Consider the following 23876-nt stretch of genomic DNA (forward strand, 5'->3'; position numbering starts at 1 on the left):
CCAACATTCATGAGCTTAAGATGGTTGCACAACCAATTGAAAAGCGCACAACAATGCCGTGACGAAGTGACTGAGGAAGAGTGGGAGTACTCTCGGGGTTGCGCGACCAAGGTAAGTTTGCAATGTACGACTAGCTAGTGACTTTATTTCTAAGCGTTTGAACGGCCACTCATAATCTTTGTTTGTTGTAGTATAAGTCATACACAGCAGCATGGTGTAAAGGTCGACATTTTAGGGTGGAACGGATCGACAAAAAGCGTTTTACTCAAGATTGTGGAATCATGGCAAAATTTGAACAGTCTAGTCGACGACGTTCCTCTGATGCAGATCCTGTGGTGGCGGAACTCACTTACTTCGGCACGCTACAAGAGATTTTGAGGATCGATTACAGAGGATTTTTTGTCGACTTGTTCGACGTGCAATGGTTCAAGATAATCATGGAGGGTCGCAACGCTACTGTGCGTAGAGGAGAGTCTGGTTTTCTTGAGGTGGATTCTACTAAGAAATGGAATGACCTAAGAGACACTTTCATACTACCCGAGCATTGTGAATAAGTAAGTATGTAAATAGTTAACATCCCCCTTTTACAAGTTATGTGCTTGAAAGCTCTCATGTAAGTTATGTGGCTCTGGCAGGTAATATTTCATCCTACAAAGTCTACATCAAACTGGTGGAACATCATAGAGGTAGCCCCTCGTAGTGCAAGGACGTATGAAGGCTACCATGTGCCAATCACAATGGCATCAATGGAGGAGATCAGAGAAGATGCTCAATCAGAAGCCGCTGCGGTGGTGCCAGACGAGCATCAAGATGCTACTACTCTATATGGGGTGCATGCAGAGGAGCTACAAAATGAAACAGAGGATATGTGTTTAAACGGATAGCTCTATATAGATATAGGAAGTTATGCTGAGTTATGCGAGGATGAGAGAGAGATCTCTTAAAGCCACAAATATTGTATTTGAACAATTTTGCTCCGTGTTGTAAAAGCTCTGGCTCTCTAAGTACCTTCCATGGTGTATAACGCTCTTTTCTACTCGCGCTCACATCTTTTGATTGAAAATTCTGAGTTTTCGACTTGCCTCTTCTATCACTCAATTCATTGCGTCATTGTATTTATATTCATCATTACGTCATTGTATTTAATGGTCTTTGCGTCATTGTCTACTCTATTCATTCAATATGCGAAGAAAGCAGCGCGCGAGAATCCCGACAAGTGGAAGCAACAAAAGGATGCAGCCAGAGCGCGAGTAGAGGCAGGGAGTTCGCAGCACTTGGGGAGCGGTGGATGGGCATCATTTGAGGCCGATTTTGTAAGTGTTTTCGCATTGCTCTTTATGTTCGATAGTTTAGGGTTTATGAGTTTTTTAGTTCTAACATAATGAAATCTTTGTATGTTTTGACAGTGGTCGATGACAAGACGTGATCCCACACCGTACGAGCGCGAGTACGCAAGCAGGAAGGGCTTAAACTCCCTGATGGACATTCTCAGTTCTCGCGGCGGCATGGTTAGTATTAGGGTTTACTCTTTTCTATTTTTTGTATTGTTTTATAAATGTCGTTATATGTTTATACTTACTGAAAGCTGTCTTATTGTCTTTTTTTTGCAGAATCCAACAGATACGCCGCTTGGACGCGATGAGACGTCTGACTAGACGATGTCAGTTTAGCCGTAGCTAGATAGCATTAGTTTAGGGTTTCTCATAGCTTATGTATCATGAGACGGATTTTATACGTCTTTTTGAACCATGTATATTATTACATTTGTCACCGCAGTTCATTTTGCCAATCAATTCTTTATGCCTATGATGTTGTACAATTGTCATTATTACATTTGCCAATCAATTCATTTTGCCTATGATGTGTACAATTGTCAATTTTACGCTTGTCAATTTTGCAAACAATGCGTCTTGTGGGTGACTATTTTGGGTCTATTATCTACCCTTGCACTTTTTTTAAAAAGTGAATCAAGTACAATATGGTTGATGGGTGGTAGGGCATTCAATGCGCTGTCACAAAAAAAAAATTCTCTCGGGCGTCGTATAACCGTCGCTATTTATGGCTCTGTAGCGTCGCTATAGACTTCTGTTTAAACGTCGCTATAACCGTCGCTATAGACATCGCTATATAGCGACGCATATAGCGACGCCTATAGCGACGCACATAGCGACGCTCTCGTAGCGACGCTATTAGCGACGGTTTTAGCGACGCCGGGGGTTATAAAAACCTAGTGTATTTCCGTTGCTAACAGCGTCACAAGAGCACACAACCTCTTGTAGTGTTTTGCCAGTAGTTTTCTATTACCTTAGGTGCCTCATCGAGTTGCAAGGGTGGTAAGGTACTCTCCCAGGATCGAACTTGAAGTGGTTCATCAGGTGATTCTTGAACTCTGGGAGGTGTGGATTCCTTTGTAGCTTCATGGAGGTCCACTATTGTAGGTGGAGGCTGTGGAAAAGCTTTTACCTCTATGGATGCATTACATGAGGAGCTAGAAGCTTCATGGGACTCTCGCCTTCCTGAGCTAAGTGGAACAAATTGTTCTTTCTTTGGTACCCAAATTAGCTCTGGAGTGGGTGTGTAGCATTCTGTGATTTTTTTCTTTCCGCGATCTTCGATTCGTTTTGGAGCTACGGGATTGGGCTCACATGGGTCAGGTGACAAGTAAGAACACAATCTACGTTTTGACACCCATACTTGATCATTTCCTTCATAGTAGCCTTGGGCTTCCAATAGTCGTTTAGGAATCCAACGCCAGGTTTCCTTACATTTCTTGGAGCGAGTGGGACGTTTCTTACAAGGCTTCTATTTTTTAGCACTAACTATGGTCACTAAAGAAGCTTTAGGGACCCACTTGTATGTTTTCTTCGTTATATTAGGATGAGTCTTGTCAGAAGCTATATGCATTGCTTGTAGCATATTTAAGGGTACGGGCATTTCATCTCCCTCAGGTGTTACCCAGGTTGTCCCCCTATTTCGCCAAGTGTCTATGGTTACTGCTAGGTGGACCCAATCCACATTGTGCGACTCAGTCATCCCAGGTAGTACATCCATATAAGGAGAATCTTTCCCAACATCAGTGTCAGCTTTACATGTGTAACAATACTGCAATGGGGCCGAGTGAACTGTCGTGTCAGATCTATGATCAATTATAAATCTGTTTCCTAGAGGATGTGCTCGACTAGTCACAAGATCCACTCGAATGACAGAATCTTGGAACTGCAAATATACATGGTTTTTAGACCAGTCATGCACCATTTTTGATTCCCTCATGAAAGGACGTCCTAAGATCATCTCCGATGCCATAGTGTGTTTGGAGAAATCCATAACAATGAAGGTAATCCTTATTTTATGTCCAAAGACCTTGATCTTGAGACCTTCTAGCATCCCAATAGGTTTAACAATAGACCCATTGGCCATCTTCACTACTATGGTTGTGGTGCAAGGTGAGGACTTCCCATAGTTTCCCAACAATTTTTAGTCACAATGCTAACCCCAGCGCCACCATCAAGGATTCCCTTCACAGTTAATCCCTTAGTAGTGATTGGTATAGTCGCATTGGATTCATCACCCTCAAAGTATTGCCCCGACTTGTTAACAGGTATTTCTATAACAAGGTTCTTATCTAGGTTGGGTTGTGGATCTATGTATTCCTCCTCTATTGGCATCTCCTCAGCTCCATCCATCTATGCAAATTGTGGTAGCCCAAACTTCAGTTCTCCGTTGAGGAAGGCTCGAAGAGCTGAGACTAGCTAAGGGTCTTTATATAGTTTGGACATGATGGTGGTTCTAACTTCTGAAGACATGAAATCCATCAATTTGGCAATGTTTAACGGCACCTTTTGGCCTTGAGTCCCTTGACGTGGGGAAGATGGGATCTCCATTTCTTCGATAGGATCAGGTAGTCCCTCTGTAAACATTCTTTCCATCAAGAAGTGAGTACGCCCACTTTCCCATGACTTTAAGTCACTTTCTTCTTGGATGACAATAGGTATGTCCAAGGGTGTATGGACTTGGTGAGGTTGTTGTTGCATAGGGAACACGGTGTCTGTAATCTGGATCTTCCTAGGTGCTGGTTCTAGATCCCTTTGGGTATCTTCTACCAAACTCCTTAATTGCTTGACTCGCTCAATCTCCTCTGTAGGGTTTGGGTAAGTTTCTATCTTCTTTTTGGATCCTGGCCATTGTGGCTCATGAAGATCTTCCTTGTTGGTTTCTATCTTAGTGGTCGTTTTGGTCTCCATGGTTTCTCCTGAATCAGAATCTTCTTCAGCGTCGTTCATATATACGGGGTCTTCACCAATCCCTATGTTGGTCTTTGAACTCAGGTCTGACTTCGCTGCTTTTTGCGATTTCTTTCTTCGTGTTTTCTTCTTTTTTTGAGATTGGGAAATTGATGCCGTGTCTCTTTCCTCAGGGATATAGTTTTGTTTTTGGAGCATCGATCGTGTGAGTACGTTTACTGGTACCACGGGTGTACTTGGTGTTGGCTCCTTGGTAACTTCAATCAAGTTTAATGGCGTGATCTTCGGTGCATTTGGATTATTTGGACATTGGGCAATCAAACGATCTACGCCACATCGATTACACATGAGTATCGGCATTGTAGACGTGCTCGCTTGATTGGTCTGCATTAGTGTGGCGTTCTTTTGTAGCCTAATAGGACACTCGGCTACACGATGTGGACCTCCACACTCATAGCATTGAAGAGGTGGTCTCTTAGCAGTGTGGTTGATATTTTGGCCTCTTGCCGCAAGAGCAGCTACTTGATATACAAGTTTGACTTGTCCCCAATAGTCCTCCATGTAGTATTGTGGACTTTCTTCAAGCACATCCATCCCATAGGCGATATTAGGATCTATATCTTCCTCATAGCCTTCCAAACAAGAAATAGATGACTCACAACCCACTTGATTCACAGAAGTGATTCTTGAATATGGTGGTTGCGGTCCTAGCACTGGAGGTGGTAAAGGTGTTGTTTGAACAACATTTTGGGCCCTAGGGACCATGTGTTGTGTTGTTTGTTCAAGAGGTGGGGCCGGCATCAATGCAGGCACTCGAGGTGTGTCTGTCCATGCTAAGGTTGGTCTATTGGCCATCGCGCGCTTGAATACTATGCAATCCTTAGCTTGATGACCATACCTTCCACATGCATTGCAGTTGCCATTGAATTTTACTCTAAAAGTAGGGCATTCACTGGTACTATGCGGTCCATAGCATACTGAGCACCATTGCTGCTCCCTTTTTGGATACATATGATTGTTTGCGGAGCACGGTTGTCTCTAAGACTCTCTTGAATAGCCTTGGTGAGATCTGCTAAAGTCATCTCAGATATCTTTGGCTCTTTAGCAATAGGCTTTAGGGTCATTGGCTGATGCCCCGATGCTTGCGAGCTAATAGATTTAGTCTCAACAGAAACTCTTTCTCCTTGAATCATTAAATTATCCTCCAATTGGATCGCATTGGTGGTGACTGCTTCCCAAGTGGTGATACCTCTAATGACTAGGCCATTGTAGATATCCTCATGTCGTAATCCCCTAATGAATCTATCAAGCAATTGGTTATTGTTGAAGCGCTCATTTGGATTACAACGAGAATTCAAATGCTTTAAGCGACTTATAAAGTCTCCCACTGACTCTCCTTCCTCTTGTTGGGCTTTCTGGAGCTGAGAGGCTACACCCCAAAGCACTCCCTCTCGTATGTATTCTTTTAAGAACAGTCTCCTAAGAGTAGGGTAAATCGTTTTTTCTTCCACCCTTAGGGTTCTATACCAAACCCCAACCTTTCCACTTAAGGTTAGGCTTAAAGCATTGCTCTTATGTAGGTCATTGTGTTCTCCTAGAGAATCGCATATTTGTTCAAACACTTCGATATGCTTCTCACATCCCCGTCTCCACTAAATTTTTGTGTGAGCTTGGCTATTTGTACTGCCTTACTTCTAGACTCTCTATCAGGCGTGTTACGCATATTCTCAACAATAGATCGACCAATAGCTTGAGCAAATGTTGCCAAGTCACCTAAGTGAGCAGGCACCGTGGGTGAAGGTGCTCCAGAGACTACATGTGGAGTAGGTATTGGCATTGGGCTTGGCGCATAGGAAGCCCTTGGGTTCCACGTTGGGTACGATGTTGTGCCATGTGGTGGTCCATAGTTCATATGTGTGGCCCTAGGCATAGCAGGCGTCGAATGTGACATGCTAATGCTAGCCGGCATAGTCCCATGGAAATAAGAACTTGTGTATTGTGGTTGTGGAGCATAGGTAGTTGAAACAATGGGAGGGGTAGGGACTACATGAGTGTGATGACCCATAGGTGCATACGATTGGTACACACTTGTAGGTACTGTTGTATTGAGCTACCATGTAGTGGTGCTTTACTAACAAATGAGGTCCATGGCGTGTTTCTCGGCATGCTCATCATTGGGGTAGGCATGGTAGCCGTGGTGTCATCAAGGGAAAGATGAGCTGGACTTGGAAAGGTAAAGCTATCACTTGTGGGCTCAGATTGCATTGAGACCCCTGGCGAAACAACATATGGGGGATCGATGGGACTCAGTGGGGGAGTCTCCATTTGTGATAGAGTGGGTTGTTTCCCTTTGCCCATGTCTAAAAATCGCATAGGATCCGTCGAAGGTATGTTTATTCCTTGATTTTGCCTCTCGGACTGGATAATCCTATGGATGACATTGTAGATCATGTGTTGTTGTTCCTCTAGACTAGTGGCACTAGATGTGGATTGTACAACTTCTAACCAACCCACATGGTATGTGTAGCCCATGTATAGGTCGGTCAAAGTCTCCGTGTGTAGGTCATATTCCCAATTTTCATTGAGAAATGCCCCGTCCAAACTTGGTGTACTAGAGGGTTGCCGTGAGGTGGATGCAATGTTGCTTCCTGTGTTTTGACTTTTAGTCACCGCTACCTTAGAGGCGACTTTGGAAGGTGGTAGCTCGGTAGGGCCCTCATTCAATGAGGTAGGTAGAATGTCCACGTGGACACTCTGAGGGAGTGTGGGGTCTACAGGAGATGTGAATGGTGATTCTACTTCCCCACCCCCTTCGTTTACTTCACTAGTAGTAGGTTCAGAGCGCGTAGCTCTACTAAAAGTTTCCATCAAACGGCTAAAAACACTAGTTCCAGGTTGTTGGGCCCAGCTAGGCACGGTTTCATTTGTTCCCCCGGGGCTTTGTGTAAGATGCTCTTCCATAATATCGTAGTCAGAGGAAGAGTCGCTAGCTGCTATATTTGGGTCTTGGGTTGCACTACCTTGGGTCCCCGCTGAGGGCGTAGATGCTAGCGTGGAAGGATAGTGAGTACCCCCGTAAATCGAAGCACTAGCTAGTTGTTCGGACTCTAGCACACGACCAGAGCGCAGATGCATATTCCTTTGGCATCTTACAAACGTCAGCGAATAACCTCGAAGGTTAACCGCTTACCTTTTTTAAGCGTCCGTTTTCACTCGTGTTTTTTATGGTTTTAATGTCTTTTTAATGTTTTTTAATGTTTGATTTTTTTGATCAAAGTGTGTGATAGCTCGAAATGAGCGTATCACTTAGAGGGTCGCTGTGTGCTTTACAACACAATTTTCGGGCATCTGACGTTCCGTTGGTCCTCAAAAAATCAATTTTTAGCTACGTGTGAAGCTAAAATTCGTTTTTTTTAAAGGCGGCTGAGGCCTAGGCCTGAGCGTGAGCTTGAGCTTGGGTCTGGGAGATATTCCCAATCCCGGTCCTACCTTTGATTTTTTTTTTAATTTTAATTTTTTTTAATAAATAAATTTAAGGATAAGGTCACCGCGGCCTGCGCGAGAGCACACACACACTCTATCTACCTACTTCTAACTAATATACCTACTCTTACACACTAACACACTCTATTAAGTCTCACTAATCTACTTCCTCCTTACTGTACACATATACACAACTACCTTAATACATAGAGAATAAACATAGAACCTTTGAAATCTCCATTAACAAAAAAAACTAATTACCTTAATACACAGAAAATAAACACAGTACCTTTGAAATCTCCATTAACAAAAAAAACACACAGTATAACACCAAATCCCTCTTCTCAACACACACACACACTCCTTCCTTACCTTGCCTACAATAGAAATTGCACCACGAAGAAGCACTGAGTGCTACTCGAGCTTAATGCACGGCATTCCCAGGCAGCGGCGCCAAAAATGTGCGCGTATGTCGCACGTGTCAATGCAAGGAACTTGCCGATACACTGTGTGCGAGCCACAAATGGCTCCAAGCACACAACAAGTCTAAACTAGTAAGCTCAAAGAAGGCGATGGTGTGTCACTCACCGCTCTACGCTTGCTTTGTGGAGGATTCCTCGCCACGAAGAAGAAGGAGACGCCGCTACGCTGCGCTCAACCGCTTCACCATCGTCATGCCTTTGTAATGCTCGCTCGCCCACACACCCCCTCTCTCTCTCCCTCTCTCACTCTCTCTCTCTCTCTCTCTCACACACACACACACACAAAGAGATGATGAAGAAGAAGGAGGAGATGGAGCAAGAGCACTCTTCTATTGCACAAATGAGAGAATGAGTGAAGTTTAGATTTAGTTGACTTTTATATGAGCTCATCCCATTCACACTTGGGCGCCCATGCTTAGCCAACTAATCCCTTGAATGTTCCAGTTAGAGTGCACCTCTCATCGGCGATCACTCTTACCCTTTTCCTATTGGACCGACAAGCCCGATACCTGACTCTACCAAATAAATAATACAATGTCCGCCATAGGTTACAACGTCCATCGTAGGTGATAGGGTGTCCGTGAGCCGTGAGGGTTAACACACCATACTCTACCTTTGTGGAGTAAGTAGCCATCATCAATGGAAAAATTCTTCCATCGCTTAAGCTCTTCCTGAGTAGGGGTGGACCTCTGTGTGTTGGAGTTTTTATCTGCGCGTGCAGAGACATGTTGATCTGACTGTTCAGAGACATGTGAGTGTGAGGGATCCCTTTTTAAAACTGCACTCCACAGTTTAGCATATGATTGATCGTGTGCACATTTGTCACGTAATGACTCCAAAAATCCACTCTTTAGTTCCGTGAAAGCAAGTGAATCTGAGGCATCCGACTTAGTGCATCCGCTACTACATTATATCGCCCCTTGCGATATCGTAGCTTACAATCATAATCTTGAAGGATTTTTGCCCATTTAGCTTTACGGAACTTCAAGTCTGTTTGAGTAGTAAACCATTTAATACTCTCATGGTCAAAAACTACTTTAAACTCGGTACCATATAAATAGTGTCGTCACTTTCATAAAGCATGAATTATGGCATAGAGCTCTCGCTCATAAACAGAGTAATTCTGTTGAGCTCTATCTAACTTTTTACTTTCAAAGGCTATAGGTCTTCCCTCCTGGAGAAGTATCGCACCAATGGCTTTATCACTAGCATCAGTCTCTACCACAAACGGCTTAAGTGGGTCGACGATTGCTAGGATGGGAGCAGTGGCTATAGCTACCTTGAGCTGTTCAAAACTGCGATTTTGGGCTTCTTCCCAAGAGAAGGTCTTACCTTTTGCTTTAAGTTGATTTGTGAGAGGAACAGTGATTTTGGCATAGTCACGGATATACTGCCGATAAAATCTAGCTATGTCTAAAAATATTTGAAGCTCCTCAACCGTGTTGGGATGTGGCCATCGAAGAATGGCAGCGACCTTGTCACTGTCCATCTTGATGCCAAAATAAGAGATCACATGACCGAGGTAATGTATCTCTGTTTTAAAGAAATCGCACTTGCTTTGCTTAGCATACAACGCGTGAGCTCATAGCTGTTCAAACACTAATCGTAAGTGTTCTATGTGTTCATCTTCAGTCTTACTGTAAATGAGAATGTCATCAAGGAAAACCACAACAAATTTTCCAAAATAGGGACGTAAGACACTATCCATGAGTGTCATAAATATAGCTAGAGTATTGGTTAGACCAAAAGGCATAACCAAAAATTCAAAATGTCCGAACTGTGTTCTAAAGGCAGTTTTGGAGATATCTTGCAGTAGGAGACGTACCTGGTGGTATCCTGAACGAAGATCTATCTTTGTATAGTATCTTGTCCCATGGAGTTTATCAAACAACTCATCCACTCGAGGCAGAGGATACTTGTTCTTGATGGTTATCGCATTTAATCCGCGATAAGCTACGCACATGCGTATAGTACCATCTTAATTTTTTACCAATAGAATTGGTGATGCCCAAGGCGAAGTGCTAGGTCTAATGAAACCAGGAGCGAGGTAGTCAGCCAACTGATTCTCAACCTCCTTGGCTTCTTTAGCACTCATACGATGAGGTGGTTTACTCACCAGTTTAGTGCCTAGCAAGACATCTATGCCATGCTACACATCACGTGTAGGGAGTAAACCCGGTGGTACATCACTTGAGAACACATCACTATACTCCGTGACTAAGTGAGTCAGCTTTTGCCGTGTAAAGGAGAAAGTAAACTAGAGTTATGCTGGGATGGAGAATCTTGTAATTCCTGTAATGTTTGTTTTCCACCAGTTACACGTTGCTCTATAGAATTAAAATTGAGAGCACTTTTCTCGTTAGATTTATTAACACTTTGTTTATCAGTAGAATTCATTGCACTTTGCATACCATTACTAGAATTCACCGCACTTTGCTCTTGAGAATTCACAAGACTTGGAGACAAGAAATAACACAAAAATACTTCATCTATTAAATCTGTTTTCTGCAAAAGCTCGGCTGTACATATAAGAGGTGCAGATGGTATATTTTTCTCACCAAGCAAAATCACATGTTTACCATTGGCCATAAAGGATAAGGAGTTGTGTTCATAACTAGTGTGCAATGTGTTTTCTAAACCATGCAGCCACTCCCGTCCTAAAACTACATCAGCACGGTCCATGTTCATAAATTGGAAGTCAAGGGTCATCGTATGATCTTGAACAATAAGCTCAACCCCTTGAAGTACTGTGTCCCATACTTCTTTATCATTCCCAGACATCTAGTCCACCACATACTTGTGAGAGCAGGGAGTCTGTGTAAGCTTCAATTTGTTGACTAGCTTATAGTTCAAGAAGTTATGAGTTGCACCATCATCCACTAAAATACAAACACGTTGTCCGTTGATAGTGCCATGCATGCGAATCAAACCATGAGGGCCAAAGGTGGGCTGCTACATTGAAGCAGGTACACAACACTTGTGCTTTTCTTCCATATGAAGAACCTCTACAACACAATATTTAGGAGATGAATCTAATGTGAGGCGTTGCACCGTGTGCATGACCTTTTATTTGCCTTGCAAAAGAGGACAATCTTTCTTGTTATGTTGGTCCGAAAGACATATAAAACACAAATTGTGTTTCTTTGCACGCTCAAAATCAGCAGTGCTGAGAGACCCACGTGGAGTATCTCGTGATTGCTTAGGCTTCTTGGCCTCTTGTGGGCGTGGAGAGGTAGATTGTCTCTTATTCCTCTTGGGATGTGTGGGAGATCTACCTCGCCATTGGCTGTTAGCCACATTGCTCTTAGCGAAAGTATTCTTATAGTAGGGAACATTTCCTTTCCTCTCTTGGTCATCATCATATCTTTGGGCATGATTGATGGCTTCTTCCAAAGTTTTTGGATGTTGGGTCTTGACATGAAGATGATAGTCTTTGTCAAGACCCCTATTAAAACCCAGTATCTTTTGGAATTCATCTAGACCTTCTATTTTTAATATGATTTCCCGATACTTGGAAAGGTACTGTGTGAGAGAGAGGCTAGACATGCGGTATGCATCCCATGCTAACCAATTCTTATCTTCTTCATTGGAGTCCAAAAACTCTTTGGAGAAAGAAGCTTGAAACGCAGCCCAAGAAGACGGAGGACAAGCATCTATTGGAAATGTCATCCACCACTTATAGGCCTTGCCTTTAAGAGATAGACTTGTTTTCACAGCCATCTTTATATTCGAGGTGTGTCTCAATCTATGAATATCACTCCATTTGTGTAAGAACGTATTGACCGCATCCTTGTTGCAATCACGCTCTTCCCCGTGAAACTCAGGAATGGTGATATTCTTAAGTAATGCATTGCTACCTTCTGCATCTTCTGCAGCACTTGTCTCTTGGACTCCTTGAGTCATGCGAGCTTGGTTCCCTTGAACTGTGCCACTTGTGGCTCCTTGAGTCGTCAGTGAATTCATAAATTTCACAAGTAACTCCGTAAGATTGGTAACATTTGCATTGAGTGCAGAGATGTTGCTTTTAAGTACGCTTTGGCGATGTTCCAAAGTCTTGAAAGAAGCCATATCTACAAGCCCATGATCTCCTAGATCATCATCATCATGCATATTAGTGTCAGCAGCACCCATGGTGCCCTGATTTTGATCTACGTGCTCAAAATAACATGTGTGTAGGTGGGATATCCTTACTGGCCATGGTAAACATACACTAATGTAAAGAGAAAAAACAACAACAACTTGTACCTTGAGAAATTGAAGTCTTTGTGTTTTGTAAACTCCGCCATTTGCATTGTATGCGAACCTCGCCTTGCGAGAATTTTAGCGTTTCACTTATCGTTCGTTATCGTTCGTTGTAAGAATACCTTTGATATGATTCTTTACAAAAGTCCGTCGTTTTTGTGAAAGCTTTTGTTTACTTTGAAGCTATCTCCTTGAGGGAAAAAGAATTTTTGGAGGAAAACTTGCCGCCCTCCAAGAAGTGAAAAGGAAGGGTGAAGCACTTCTTTGAAGTTTGAAGCTTTCCATTTCCTTATAGTTTTCCTTTCAACACAAGTATGCTATCTTTCCTTGTTATACACAACAAGGGTCAATAGCTTGATGGTAAAGTGTTGGCCTCTTATCCTCATGGGGTGGCTTCATGCAAGGGTTAAGCAGGCCTTTCTACGCGCGCAACCAACGGTGCCAATGGAAGCCTTCGGAGCCTCGGTGCCTTCGAGTTGCCGATCGAGTTTGCCTTGGTCGCCCGCTGTAGAGGGCGTAGGTGGGCGTCCGCTGTCGCTTTCTGTCCGCACGCTTCACCCAGGCTTCTGTGCCTGTCTTTTTTTTGCTGCACTACGAAAACATCGTTGTCTGCGGAATGTGGGAGAGAAGCAACGCGTCGCATGCACATGTAACCCGCTTTTCGTCTCCTCTCAAAAATAGCTCGGATACCAGTGAAAAGACGGTGGTAATCCGTGTGCTAGTCTCCACCCAACCGTGCTATCGTATAGCCTCCCCCTAACGTACACACTGTCCGGCCGTGCCGGTGGCCTTGCCCATAGGACCCATGTCCTTACAATTTATCTAGTATAACCATTTTCAATCTGATAAAGGATCATGTTTATGATGTGTGCAATTCTTAATTTGTTGTTTTGGTAACATATTCATAGGTAAATGCTAAGCCTTTGATAGGAGACTAATCCCAAGCCTTGGGCAAAACTGTTACACTATTTTTATGCATCTTTTAATGACTTGTAGAATGAAGGATTGCGATTTACATTACCTTTAGAATTATGTCTTAATGGTCCCGATTTGTTCATACAGTGCAAGCTTAGCATCTCCTTGAGTTTCAAAGCATTCCGAACTTGAATGAATGGTATAATATCTAGTGATTGATTGGTGTGACGATTAACAATATGCTTATCGATGAAATCAACATATAATCAAGAAACACTACTACAACTTTACCTACGAAAAGTTGTTTACAATGTTCATACTTTGTATAGATGCAGCTAATGTATTGGTACGCCCAAAAAACATTGCCAAATATTCATACTGTCTCGGTGGAGACTGATCACAAGCATATGCCTTTGTCACTCAGACTTTGTCCTTTATAATTAACACCACATTGGCAACGTGCCATTGAGTAGCTCCAAGCAAAGCACGTTTGGCATTGCAAAACACCACCAAGGAGAATCTAAATGTCTTAACAAGAGTAAGAACCCAGCTACCTGGTATTGTGAATAATCAATTGTGACATATAGTAACGAAAAGTGTTCAAGGGAGTTGATGAAGAGTTTGTCACGTTTAAGAATACAAAAATACTTTGTAAAGTTATTATACAGCACTCTATGTTCGTTCCCCCCTGTCTCTCCCCCTCTCTCACACACACGCACTCGCGCGCGCGCACACAAACACACACTCCAACAACCCCCTTCGTGTGTGAAAATATGTGAACTCTACTTCAAGATTAAGGAACTCACCAAGAAGCTTAAGCGACCTCTTACCTACTGGGTGGTGTGTATATGGTGACAGGGAAGAGAGGCGGGGCGAGAAGAGAATGGAAGACTTGGTGGATGGGGCCCCGTCGGCCACCACGCTACTGCACGTGACGGCCCTGGACGCCCTGCTCAACGTCAACTCCTTTCTCACAGGCGCCGTCTTCATTGGCCTGGCCTTCAAAGCCAGCACCAATAGCGCGGCAGGTGTCAGCCTCGTCGGCCAATCAGAATGTGAAGCGCCCGCCAACGTGGCCCGGCGTTTAGTGGTGCTGGAAGTGCTGGCATTCGCCTGCTTCATGCTCTCCACGCTCATCGCCCACGGCCTCAAGCTTCAGCTGGCGCTGCTAAACACTGGCTCGTGGTGCGTATTTAGGGCAACCACATGTCAGCATGCTGCGATTCGCGTGAACCGGCGGGCCACGCGGCTAGGCATGGTGAGTGCGGCCGTGGCCAGCGTGGGCGGCGCGCTGTGCCTGTCGCTGTCTCTGGTGGAGGTGGTGCAGCTGAAGCTGGGCCTGCTCTTCTGCCCAGTGGCATCGGCCTCTTTCTGGCCCAAGTGCGCCGCCTTCCCTCTGCTTGCCGCCGTCTTCCTGGGCGTTTCCTTCCTCTCCGCATCCGTCCTCCATGCCCTCCTCACCTAAACACCTCTGGGATTGGGGGCTACGTTGTAAAAATCTCTCTCTCTCTCTCTGCCGCGCGCGCGCGCGTTGTTCGTTAAAGACTACAAAATGATAATATTGTGGCGTGGGCGTCAGGCAGGACAGGGCCAGCTCGTTCTTGGTATGAAATGATCTTTGCATGAAACCTTCTATTCAATATAAAAAGGAGGTGCCCTAAGAGAGGAAGGCACACTCAATTTGGAGCTTTGTCTATCTCTTACTTCGCACATCACATTGCTGTAAATAAGGTAGTTAGCAAGCTGTTCTTGTTTTTTCGCTTCTTTCTTCACACGTTAGCCATGGTTGCGCTCTTTACCCTTGATAATGGTCAGTCCCAGTCTAGTGGTCGCAGGCCAATCACAATAGGTCGTCTATTTCTTCTTCAAGAGCCTCACGTGTGCATCCCAATCATCTCCCGGTTCCTCTCCATTCACAGAGCATAGAACCTTGTCATCACATCTTATTGTTATTGTAGCACACAACAATTGAGCATCATCTACAAACCAATAGAGCATCTTTCTCTACCCCGACCAATCTTGGCGATCGACGCAATATGCCGTGCTAGGTAGGTAACCCAATTAGACGGAACCTCGCTTCTTGATGTCCTCATTGCCACCATTCATTCTTCACTAGTTCCTCAAAGGTCCCCATTCCTTACTATCCTTACATGGTTGCCGAGATGGTCGCCAAGCATCACCATTAAGCTAGCCGACTTTCATCCACCTTTACACATGTACCACAGAGCATATTGAAGCCACAATTATTGTTGGTGTTATTTGTTGCAAACACGCGGGGGGAGGGGGGGGGATTCACCCCCAAGAATATAACCATGGCACATGTGTTTAACAGAATTACATTTCGAGAAGGGGGTTTTATTGCATTTTTATAAAGATTGGTATTTTTGTTTAAAAAAAGTGGATTGTTTTATCACCTCGAATCATGGAAGTATATGGTTTTTCTTTAATACCGTTTGAATGCATTTGATATACGTCATTTCTTGTAAGTGACCTCCCTGAGTTTGCAAACCACCATTCGCTCATCAAAAGTCGGGATTGGTCAGTGGCTCCAAACTACGTAGCCTTACATCACCTCTTTGCAAGCACTAGTACACTTGCAATGAAGTTGCAACTAGAGCTCCTCAACTAGAAGCACCATTTGCAACAAAAACACTATGAGAATCTTTCAACAAAGTCAAGAACCCTTGTGTCAATGATTGCTGTTCATGATAGATGATTCCTACTTCTTCGATGTTGGTTCATGTTTAGAAATTCAAGGTCCTAAATTTTGTTTTGTTTTGCTCGGATTTCTTAGCATAACAACAATCTCTCGCTGATTTAAAGAGCAAAACTTCAATTGGAGCATTAGAGCAAAGTATTTCAATTGCAAATAGAGAGTTTTCTCTTTGCTTAACTATCCAAATAGATTCTTTGCTGCTATGATAACAAATATGCAAAGAAATAATGGCTATCTTTTAAATATGTGAACCCGAGAGCTATATAACTACACAGGATGTTATACACTTCCATGTGAGGCATAAACAATTTTCAAGAATTGTATGTGATACTTTGCCATCATATGGTTCTACAAGAACTTAAGAATGGGCTCAAATACGGGGACTTCTGACAGTAACAACTTCGTCGGTTGTGTAAGTCCCAGGACTAAAGAGGATCAAAAGGGTGAAGGTAGTGGCAAGAGAATTTGTATCATTGAAGGATACTGGAGCCTTGAAAGGGACCCCCCCCCCCCCCTCGCTCATCAACTAAAGGGAGGGACTTGTGTCCTCCCTCTCCACAATCCCTTCAAATCGCTTTAGGTGAAGGAACCTCGGGTTGCTAGAGAGCCTCCTCACTCTCCTAGATTTAGAGATGCAAAAACGAGGTAGGGATTAGATGTTGATGAATTCGTCCCTCTCTCCCAATGATGGAAGTTCTACCTATCCAATCATGGAACGTGAAAGGATTGAAGACCCGGAAGAAGCACACCCTCTTCTGGGAGGAACTTAGAAAGGATAAGGAAGTTAATTGCTGGGCCATCCAAGAACATATTTGGATGCTCGCAGCAAAAGAAAATAGGCATTGGAGAAGAAGTTGGTGTTCTATGGAGAGGGAGTGGACCTGTTCAGTGGTGTCCTCTCTATCGTGGACAAGGACCTAGAGCCCAAAGTGGTCTCGAATCACCGCTCTGGGTGAGTCCTAGGAGTAAGAGTCAGTTGGGCAGATCAACCTATCACCATAGTAAACATATATGGCCCTTGCAATGCCAAGGATAGAGCCAAATTGTGGATGCACCTTATGGATTTCCCTATTGAAGGAGAGTGACTATTGATAGGTGACTTTAATATGGTGGCAAAGAGCAAGGATAGAGCAGGCTCAATTACTCTGTTGGCAGGTTTTGAAAAAATCAAATGGTTGGGTCTCTATGAGAAATGGGCTACGATGGACCTATGGGAGGTGGATCCCTGGCATAGCACACCGGGCTTCAGATACACAAGCCTACAGTATGCCCAGGTTCTTAGCTTGACAAGTGCTACTGCTCTCACCAAACTGACTGGATCCCGTCGCTACTTGAGATGAAGGTGTTGACAACGAAGAGCATGTCAGACTATCTACCTTTACACATGAAATGCAGGAAAGCCAAAGGGGAGGGCCAGGCCCCCAGAGGGAGTAAGAAGCTGCTTGTCACTGAAGCACACTTGTTCAAAGACCCTCTGTTTAGAAGGCTTACCAAGAAAGCTTAGAAAAACCTAAAGCTTGGGACCTCTTTGCTTAGAGTATATAGAAAGTGATCAAAAGCTCGGGCCCTCGGATGAAAAAGGCCCAAGAAGCTATTGGGATGGCCTTTGAAGAAGAACATAAAAGGTGGCTGGAAGCTCCTGGCCAAGCAGCAACTCAAGGAGGTCAAGAGGGTGAGATTGATATCCAGCGGGGAGACTTTCCTTCAGCTAGAGGCTACTAATCAAGCATTTTTTAGGGCCTTGAAAATCAAGACAAGTTGGGGCTTTATCCACTCGCTCACATATGAGAATGGGAATGCTACACAAGACCAAGATGAAATGGCTAGGATGATGCTTGATCATCTAAGCGAAATCATTGGCCAACCAGAGACCCACTCTCAAGAAGTGGATGAAGCCAGAGAGTGTCAATAGGCAAATTCTCCAACTTGAAGCCAATCATCTTGAGATGTCCTTTTTTGAAGATGAGTGCTCGCTTGCGTTGCAAGCTCTTGGCAAGGAGAAGTCCCTTGGTTCGGATGGTCTGACCATTGAATTCTTCAGGGATTTCTGGGATGACCTCAAGGTCCCAGTCATGTATATGGCTAACCAAGCTTTTGCCAAGGGATCATTGGATCCTAGTGTGAAAAGAGGACTTATTAAGCCAATCCCAAAACAGGTTTGCTACTCGCATCTTAAGCACTGGCGTCCCATAACTATGATGTATGTGCCATACAAAATCATTGCCAAGGCAATCGCTCTTAGAATTGCCCCCCTCTTGGACAGAGTCATCTCCCCTCATCAACAGGGGTTTATCAAAGGAAGGTCAATATATGACAATATCTCGGCACCAATGGTTGGCATTGAGTGCGCATCCTTCACGAAGCAAGAGTGAATTTTGCTTTAGCTAGACTTGAACAAGGAGTATGATAGGGTTATGTGGTCCTTCATTGAAGATGTCATTAAATCATTGGGCTTTGGGCCTCGCGTTTGTCGACTTATACACACTCTCGGTGCAAGTAGTCAATCTAAGCTCTTGTTCAATAATAGAATTGTGGGCTCCTTTGAAGCCAGAAGATCTATCAAGCAAGGATGCCCTCTGGCCCCTCTTCTCTTTGCCATTGGGTCATATCTTCTAATAACAATGCTCAAAGCTACTACTATACGAGGTGAAATTCAAGGTTTAACTTTGCCCAACAACAACCAGCTCCTGGCCAAGATGTTCGCAGATGACTCCCTCCTCTTCTTGAAAGCCCGCCCTTAGGTACTCAGGAAGTCACTACAGATTGTGTAGACATTTGCTGTGGCTTTGCAGTCGAAGTGTAGCATTGAGAAGTCAAGACTGATCTCCTTGACAAAAAATGACTAATTTGATCCATCAGCCTGGTCAAGGGAGATTGTGTCTAAAGGAAGGATATTTCAACATCTGGGCACCCCCTTAGGGGTGGATGTTACACACAAGCAATGGTTCCAGTGGAACGTGGAGAAGATCGAGAGAAAAACAAGAAGGTGGGATTACATGCTGCTTCCCTTCGTGAGTTGAGTCAGAGTGATCAATTCATTTATGCTTCCGTACATTGCCTTCACTAGTCCGCTCCTCAAAATAGCCAAATGTAATTGGAAGGGGTTTTTGAAACCTGTTAAAATTTTCTTATGGAGTAACAACACCAAAGCCTTGTCGCCATGGCAATGGGCAAAGCGGGAAGTTATCACTCGCCCGGTAGTCCAAGGTGGCCTCATAATTCTCAACACTGTTGTTTAGGTTGAGTTCCTGTTGTGTGCCAAGTTTGTGGTCTTAATCGCAAAACAAGACTAGTCTTGGGCTATCATGATCAAGGAAATGATAGACAGAGCAAAAGTTTGCTCTAAAGGTGGTCAGTGGAAAGGGATTTGTTAGGTATGGAGATTGATTTACCCCTTGTAATGTTTTGTATTAAAAATGCACATTTATAAGGCCCGCGTTATGAGAAGAAGCCATTGTGAGTGAAGAAAAATCATTCACCAAAAACCAAAATTTTCATGGCCACGCCGAAATATTCATTTTTTGGTTGAATATTATGGCCGGATGGCGGCCAAAAAGTGGTCCAAAAACAGTCGAACGGTTGGCTGGTTGGCCGGTGGCCAATTTCAAAGGCGAACTTGTCTTCTCAAGGGAAGCTACACATGGGCGGATTGGAGAGTCCATTTGGACTTGTCAACACAAGGGTGGCTACACATGCCTGCCTCTCATGAGAGAGGGCAACCCTTTTGGCCTATAAAAGGAGGCCATTTCTACACAGATTTTGGAGTGTGAAGTTTATGCAACAAGGTGGGTGTGAGGTGGTGAGAGTGAAGCAAGGCGGGAGCTCTATTAAGGGTGTAATCCCTTTGTAACCTACTTCTTGTTTGAAGTACTAAAGCCATTGAGTGGCTGCTTTCCCGTGGATGTAGCCCACATTGGGTGAACCACGTATATCATGCTCTCTCTCTCTCTCTCTCTCTCTCTCTCTCTCTCTCTCTACTCTATAATCTCTCGTGTGTGATAATTTTTCTCATTCCATTAAGTAAGCTACTCAAATATCTATTTAGCAACATCATATTTCCTAATAGGATCAAGGTGCACGACAAACTATTAGCCCCGAGGTGGTCTAGCTTGAGACTAGGTGGCATTATGGGAGAGCTGGGAAAGTGAAATAGAGGAAATGGGTACTAGAATGGTCCCCTTGGCTATCTAAATTTATTGGTGCTGAACCCTTATTAGAGAGAACAATATAGGACTCCAATAGTTAATCACTTCTGAAATGGAAACAACAAGTGTTGGAAATCCTCTGACCAATTGGCTACCCAGTTTCAACTCAATGGCACTGAGAAGCTACTTGGCAATAGAGCTGTAAAAGGCCTGGACAATATTCTAATGCCGATATGGGAATCTACTTTTGAGTGGAAAGCTTGAAAATGGCCCATGAGTAGCCAATTCTTTAAACCTCATACCAAGGACATCTATGAAGATTTAATACATGAGGCTGATTGGTTCGCCCCTTTTAACAAACAATGGAAGAAACAATGGTTGGAAGCTCGATGGGTTGAGGTCATGAAGAACATTTGGAATCCACAGTGCCCTCATTATGAAGATATTTGTGTGGGGGGCTTTGCCGACGGGCATCAAGATTCAGGCATGTGGTATCGGGTCCGATAGACGTTCAGGGTCACTTTGGCCTGCGAAGACCTTGCCCACCTTTTCATGGAATGCCCCGCTATTAGGGGCCTAGAATGGAAGGTGTGAAAATGGATACAAAGAACGTGGAAGATAGGGTTTTTCAAGAAGGATCTGTGCCTTGGTGGCAAACCGTTTCAAAGTCCTGCACTTCTAATCTGTACTCAAATTGTCAAATATTGTTACTTTCATAATATCTGGAAGGTTAGGAACTGTCGTGTATTTGATAACGACTTCTCTGTGGCTAGCTTCTTAGAGATTGTACAAGTAAGGAGATAATATATGTGATAGCTGGTAAAAGGAAAAACTTGGATGATTGGCTTAGGGCGACCTTTGCCCTCCAATCGAGCCTTGCTGAGTAAAGGACTGGGCTTTTGGTAATAGTACGTTACTGATGTAATCATCTGCCCTCAAGGATCATCATGAGATTGATGCTAATTTGTATAGTTTTTGGTGGCATTCTAATACAATCATTGTAAATTGTTGAAATCAGCCAGACCAGACAACCAGTTAGGAGAATGGAAACCTGGTGTTCAAGGTGCAAATCTAAAGATCATGTTTCCAATGAGTGTCCACAATGTACCTATTGCAAAGCATATGGTCATTTATGAAACAATTGTGGCATTCACATTCATCACTTCAAGAAGGGAAAAGATTTGTCTGTAGTGGCATTTACCAATGCTGAACCAGCTAGAGTGGAGACAACCAGTGTACCCCAAGAGGAGAAATCAGGTACCAATGGTACTGGTACTGGGCGCGGCAGATACCAGGGAGGTACTGGCCGGGGCTGGGGTCATGGTAACTTTCAAAATCAAAGCCTTAACTATTATACTTGTGGCAAGTATGAGCATTTTGTGGCTCAGTGTCCAGAAGCACCTAGCACTGCGGCTACTGAGGCGAAAGCCCCAGAGCCAGTTCCAGTACGAGTTGTGACGCGCAACAAAGGGGTAGTCATTCAGGAAATCCCAGATGAGCCGCCAAAACTAGTCAGTTCTGAAAGTAGCAAATGGGCTTAGTAGAGAGAGGTATGGAAGGCAAAGGGCAAAGAGAAGATAGTCGATGAATGGCAGGAGCAGAGAGAACTGGCGGCCAAGATCACAAAAGATCTAGCCAAGAAGCTACCAGAGTAGCCAGAAAGTTCTGATGCCGGGGTCATTCAGAAGATACCAGCCCAGTCTTCTGAGAAAATACAACCAGAATAGTTAGGTGTTTTGGGATTTTTGAGATTATGCTGGCTGTAGTTCAGGGACTGGTGGAGGCACTAGGGAACGTTAAATCAGATATAACTGCAACAAGAAACAATGAAGGAGGTACAGTGGGTACCAGAACAGAGGAGTGGTACTATGCAGATAGTCTCAATTCTTCAAGTTCTGATAATAATTCTGATCAAGAGAGAGAAGAAATTCATGTTAAGATTTGTGAAAGAATTCAGAAATTCACAGTTGAAGTAGAGACATCAAAAAAACTTTGCCTGAAGCAGCAAAATTCATCAGACAATGAAGGAAGGCTGAAGCGAAAGCTAAAGCAGTTGACTTAGCAGCTATCAGAGATGATGAAGTGTTGATGATCCAGGTAGACTAGAAGGTTAGGAAACAGTGGGAGCCACTATTCGGTGTCATACTGGATGGAGGGGTAGGAGTAAACATCCAGGGGACACACCCAACAAAGAATGGGTATCACAAACTTGAGACCATCACCCTTCAAATTTTGAATGGCCAATCATCAAGTTGTGTAGGCAACTAGGATGATAGAGAGTATGTAGATAAGGGTGGGAAAAGAAAAGTTCAAGACAAGCTTCTTGGTACTAGATGTGCAAGGTGGATATGGGATGCTACTGGGGCACCCATGGTTACAAACAACACAGACTGTTCACGACTATGCTGATCAGACTTTAACAATACAAGGCACCAGTAGAAGAATTTAGATCCAGACAAACAATACTATGTTAAGTATGGAGCCTGATTTACCCTTGTAATTTTTTGTGGTAAAAGCGCACATTTGTAAGGCCCCCATTATGAGGAGAAGCCATCGTGCGTGAAGGAAAATCACTCACCGGAAACCAAAATTTTCACGGACAAGAATCAGGGGAAACTTTAAAGGCCTCGGGGGCGGAGGCCCCTGAGACTTTTTTTTTCACCGGAATATTCTTTTTCGCCGGAATATTATGGCCGTACGGCGGCTGGAAAGTGGTCGGAAAACAACCGATCGGTTGGCCGGTGGCCGGTAGTCAATGGCCGGTGGTCGGAAGTCAATGCCCGGTGGCCGAATTCAAAAGCGGACTTGTCTTCTCAAGGGCGGCCACACATGGGCGGATTGGAGGGTCCGATTTGGACTTATTCGCACAAGGGCGGCTACACATGGCTGTCTCTCATAAGAGAGGGCAGCCCTTTTGGCCTATAAAAGGAGGCCATTTCTACACACTGATAGCCGTTTTTTCGGCTCTTTGTAATTGCCACAGTGAGTTACCTCACCCTACCAAAATCACCCAAACACTGTGGCTATCCCTACCATTTCACTGTACATAGGCGTGCGTGAGTCACGGGACTTTTCCCATATCTTCTTAAAAACCCTCAGCTAGCTAGTCACTGGGCTAGTTGAGCCAAAAAAAATAAAAAAATAAAAGTATATTATGGCCTCTTTGTGTGTAAATATTTCATTGTATATATGGCCTAAATATAGGGATTTTTTATAATTATTTTGGTATTTTATTTAAATATTTCTACTTAGGTGTGTGTTTTATTAAACCTATGTACACCTTCTTTCATCCTCTTACACCATAATTATATATATATATTTTTTTGCCAATATGTACATACTCTAACCTCATATTTTTCCTTTATACAAATCACTCCTACATTTTCACCCTCACCCTCGTGAAAACAAAAAATTGATTTCTACTCATTGGTTACTTTTATTATATTATTTACTTGCATACCTTTTCCTCTTTCACCCAAAATAATTCAAGGAGGGACCATATCATATGATTCCAATATCTTTCCATATCCATAACTCCTCCATATTTTTATTATTATTTTTACTCATTATTCTAACACCATGTGCTCATTGAGCTAAAGTCCATGAATAGTCCATACACTAGTCCCACCATGTATATATTTCTTTATTCACC

At 43.6% G+C, this 23876-nt stretch overlaps 1 protein-coding gene across 1 annotated transcript; it reads left to right on the forward strand.

Moving 5' to 3' along the window:
• The first annotated feature begins 14246 nt into the window (after positions 1 to 14246).
• Positions 14247 to 14828, forward strand: LOC147425747 (uncharacterized). The gene has a single exon (XM_086500109.1). The coding sequence runs from the start codon at positions 14247 to 14249 to the stop codon at positions 14826 to 14828; it is 582 nt and encodes a 193-aa protein (XP_086356235.1).
• The last annotated feature ends 9048 nt before the right edge of the window (positions 14829 to 23876 follow it).

Source organism: Adiantum capillus-veneris, chromosome 25 (genome assembly GCF_014529385.1).
Source record: "Adiantum capillus-veneris isolate H3 chromosome 25, ASM1452938v2, whole genome shotgun sequence".
In the NCBI taxonomy this organism is placed as follows: domain Eukaryota; kingdom Viridiplantae; phylum Streptophyta; class Polypodiopsida; order Polypodiales; family Pteridaceae; genus Adiantum; species Adiantum capillus-veneris.